Genomic DNA, 4,523 nt, shown 5'->3' with positions numbered 1-4,523 from the left:
TAAGTGTATAAATCCCCATATTTGTTGTAGTTCATGCATTATAATAGCTAGTAACTTTACTATTCGAATCTATATAATAATTCAATATTAAACTCCAAATTTCAACATTTAATATTAAAAAAAAATATATTTATTAATATAACAAGCATTAAAACAAGAAAAAAAAAATAAAGAAAACAAACTATTAAATTACATATAACAAAGGAGAAACAAAGAAAACAGCCATATTGAATTCCTATGGAGAGCTAATTAAAATCACATTCTTCTCTCTCAAATACAAACACCCACACTCATACCAGCAAGCCCAGTACAATAAACTCCATTATCACACACGTATTTCACCCATAATTAAAGTGGAATATATAGAAAAGTCAAGGGCCAATATGAAATTTTAGACTCATGCAACATGCAATTGATATCAGAGTTAATTTTGACGTATTTGCGATCATCTCTTTTACATTTCTCTATTTGCAACTAATTAAATAAAGTCTAAGGGGGAAAAAAAAAACAAGAGGGCTAAATTACACAACTATGAGCTAATTAATCATGCTCTGAGCTATGCCAATCTGGCCTTCCAAGTGTAAATTCCAAGCTAGGGTTTTCAAATTCCTTGAGCGACCTTGGTGAATCAGTTGGTGATGAAGTCACATTACACTGCACAGGGACAAGTTTGAGTTGAGCTAGAAAATGCAAAATTAATATGTGGATACTTGTGTAGTAGACAAAAGAAATGATTGTTATGCATTACATCAGCTTCAGATGAGAAGTTCGCTGGTCTAAGATCTTCCATTTCACTTGCATTTGAATGCAGCCAAGCTCCTCTGCTGAAAGAATATGACAGTATTTGTCAAGAATATGCTAAGATTGAGTAATAGTCATTGTAATTGCTTGAGAGAGAGAGAGACAGAGAATTTTATGTCATCAATAAAACATAATTCCCATGCTTAAATTGATGAAAAAAATGGCAAAATTTAGGGAAACAATTAATCATTGTTCTTTGATTATTGCTAACATTTTTTTTATCTAATCTTAATCATTGTTCTTTGATTATTGCTAACATTTTTTTATCTAATCTACATATGAAATATGACACCAACTAAAAATGATGAGTCACACTGAACTCAACCAAAAATTTTAAAATAAATGATCAAATGAGAGAAATAATAAGTACTTTGATATAAAGAGGTTAATTTGCTAAATAAAGAAACAATGGGAACACAAATTTTTTATCAAATAGATGGTAGGGCCCTAAGAAGAGAATAAACATTCAATATATGCGCAATTAAACATTTTGAGGAGAGATGAATATTAGGAGATCGTTTGCTTATTTTATAAGAAATCTCTTAATTTTTAATATCCTTAATATAAATAGAGCAAACTAATCTTCACCTCTTTTGAATTTCAATAATGTATTATTAAGGTTAAGGGGAGATACTGAAGATTTTCCTCCAAAGTAATATTCATTCAAGTAATATCTTCAGATTAACTTGCAGTGAATGCCAACCACTTAACAATTACCAATGAGAATGAATTAAAAGGAAGTGGTCAAATTCGATAATTAATAGTCGGAAAACCTATATGCTTACTATCCTCACCAAGAAAACAAATGGACATCGGTCAAATATAGATCATTCCTAAAATAAATTGGGGACATGACATACTACAATTATTAAGGGGGGACTGAGACTTCAAACATTCAAAAAATATGGATGCGAATATATATATATTTTTATGAAGCTGAAAGTTGGGAGCTTGATGATAGTGAATGGGAGCCATCCCATCTAAATATGATTAAAATTTGGGAAGAGGTATGGAATAACAAATGCTATAAGATGAAAGGTCAGAATAGTCAATAGAATATGAGAAGATGCAACTATAAGCAGCAGAGGAATAAAAAATGACAGAAGAGAGCAAGTAGGTGAGAGAATTAATTTTTTTAAATAAGACAGATCATTCCTAAAATAAATTGGGGACATGACATACAACAATTTTTAAGGGGGGGCCGATACTTCAAACATTCATAAAATTTAGATGCCAATATATATATTTTTTTATGAAAGTGAAAGTGGAGAGCTTGATGATAGTGATTGGGAGCCATCCCATCTAAATATGATTAAAATTTGGAAAGAGGTATGGAATAACAAATGCTATAAGATGAAAGGTCAGAATAGTCAATAGAATGTGAGAAGCTGCGACTATAGGCAGCAGAGGAATAAAAAATGACAGGAGAGAGCAAGTAGGTGAGAGAATTAATTTTTTTTAAATAAGATCTAATCCAACAAAGAACTAGCATACAAAGTAATGTGAGGAGCTATATAGAAGGATGCTGACACTAAAGAGGTACTACTGGTGCCCAAAGACCACCAGATTTAGGAGGATGCTATTGACACAAACTTATTCAAGCGCTGAATGCTATTAATGAGAAGCATAAAATTCAAAAGAAAAGATTGCAATAACTAGTAGGTATAAGACAAAGGCGATTTGAAATCTCATGAGATTTGATTATTCGCTATGGGGAAAATAGCCTATACCAATGGAATAACAAATGACTTTTCTTGTGTCCTAAATATCGAGTTTAATTCTAAGGGTTTATCGACGGTATTCATTAAGCATAATTTCTAATGGCTTTCCAACTCCTAAACAATAGCTATTTAGTAAAGGGACTTTCCGAAGGAGTTTGAAGATAAACCAACGGTTTATTTTCGTTGGTTTAATGTAAACTATAGACCGACAGTCACAGGTCATCGCAAAACAATGCCGCTCATTCATAGCAACCCACAGTTAAACCTGAAAGTTATTAAGTAATTAAAAGCCGTTGGTGTTTGTAGCGTAGGTAAGCTGTCGAAAAGTCTTTAAACTGTGCGCCGACATGAAAACTTTCTCATTTCCTCTACTCATGCTCTCGCAAACTCCGAACCCGCGCACCACCTTTTCCTTGGATTTTCCACTATGGTGCACCAAATCACAATAGTTTACCGTCAAATTGAAGTTAATATGGATTCAATCATTCATCTAAGTATTTATGTAAATTGAACGGTATGTTTTTATGCATTTTCAATTTTTGTGATTTAGGAAAATATAAAATTTAAATTTTATGATTTGAAAAATACAACAACGAGGTTATGTTTTTTAACTGCAGAACTGATGTATTTTTGTGTGCTATGATCAATCCATTGAGAATCAAATGAAAATGACAATTATTGGTTGGGGTTTTATCATGACCTTTCATATTTGAGTGACAATTTGAAAATCGGATGAACGAGGATGCTTGATTTGTAAATAGCAATGTTTTGGTCGGTCTGTATATGTAATCGACCCAAATGAAAAATGGATAATTACATTAAAGGCTTGAAAAATGTAGTGGGGTTTTTTGAGTCCTAACTATATGTTGGAGAGAAAGTGTTATAATGCAAGGGGGTTGAGAAAATTCATCCAATATTCATGTAACGCTACAGTGCATGTGCTTTAGGATTATGAACATAAACGAACGCTTAAATTATAAAACATGTGTAAGAAAAATGGGCGTCTTTTAATTCTGGGACTATTGACTAAGTTTACCATTTTTTTTAATTATGTTTTTGATGAGTATTCGACATATCATAATGGTTATTCTGTTTTTGAGACAATTCTAGATTTCCTTGAATTGACACTCATGTCCAATTAAAAACTAGGAGGAAATTGACTAATTTTTTTAGCTTTCAGTATGACTATTGTGTCTAACGCTTTGCACTACTTTAATTTTGCCAAGCTAGAACCCAGTCAAAATATCAATAAGGTGACAAGGGGTAGGGTGACCTTAAATTTTATTATCCATAAGGGGATTATCATAGATATACCCAAGATTATATCTTGTTCACTCTTTAATATTGTTAAGGCTGGCACTATTGTAAGTTTAGCACACCATTCCCTCATTTATAGCTTAAGTGCATTGGTCAATAACTTAGAGATTCGTTTAAGGAAAAGATCTTTCCTAATACTACATTAACTAGGAATAATATATTATCCAATAAATAAGTAAAAAACTAGCATCAACGGTAGTTCACCTTTCACTACATTTATAATTGAGTTATTCATTTTATATATATATATATATATGTATATATATATAGATCACCCAAAATTTATCTATTTACAAAACTTGCACCAATATTATTGCTTTGAATCACCGAACACATGTATTTACCCTTACCACGATCAAACTATTGGGAATTTGATAATAGTGAAAAAATATGGTTTGGGTTTTGTTGCAAAATTTGATATTTATGTGAAAAGTTTAAACATGAATGCAAGAGAGTGCTAGTTTTGAGAGTAGTAATGTTCTCAATATTTAAATTATTTATTTATTTAATTTCACGTGTTGCTTGTGATGTATCTGAATTCAAAGAATTTGAAAGATGTTTAAAAGTCTAATTGCACATAAAATTTGACCGCACTTATTGTTCAATACCATTAAAATGTTATTAGAATTGAAAAATAAAAATAAATAAATAAATAAATAAATAAATAAATAAATATATATATAT

General features: G+C 30.9%; 1 protein-coding gene across 1 annotated transcript in view; it reads right to left on the bottom strand.

Moving 5' to 3' along the window:
* Window positions 1–227: 227 nt before the first annotated feature.
* LOC110019789 (probable transcription factor RL9) overlaps window positions 228–4,523 on the bottom strand; it is a 9,352-nt gene continuing 5,056 nt past the window's right edge. The window contains 2 exon segments of the mRNA XM_020717615.1: window positions 228–654; window positions 749–824. Coding sequence (XP_020573274.1) covers window positions 541–654; window positions 749–824 — 190 coding nt within the window. The 3' untranslated portion in view covers window positions 228–540.

Source organism: Phalaenopsis equestris, unplaced genomic scaffold, assembly GCF_001263595.1.
Source record: "Phalaenopsis equestris unplaced genomic scaffold, ASM126359v1 Scaffold000078, whole genome shotgun sequence".
Classification (NCBI taxonomy): Eukaryota; Viridiplantae; Streptophyta; class Magnoliopsida; order Asparagales; family Orchidaceae; genus Phalaenopsis; species Phalaenopsis equestris.
Note: the sequence above shows the minus strand (reverse complement) of the source record. Positions and strands in the feature narration are given on the sequence as shown.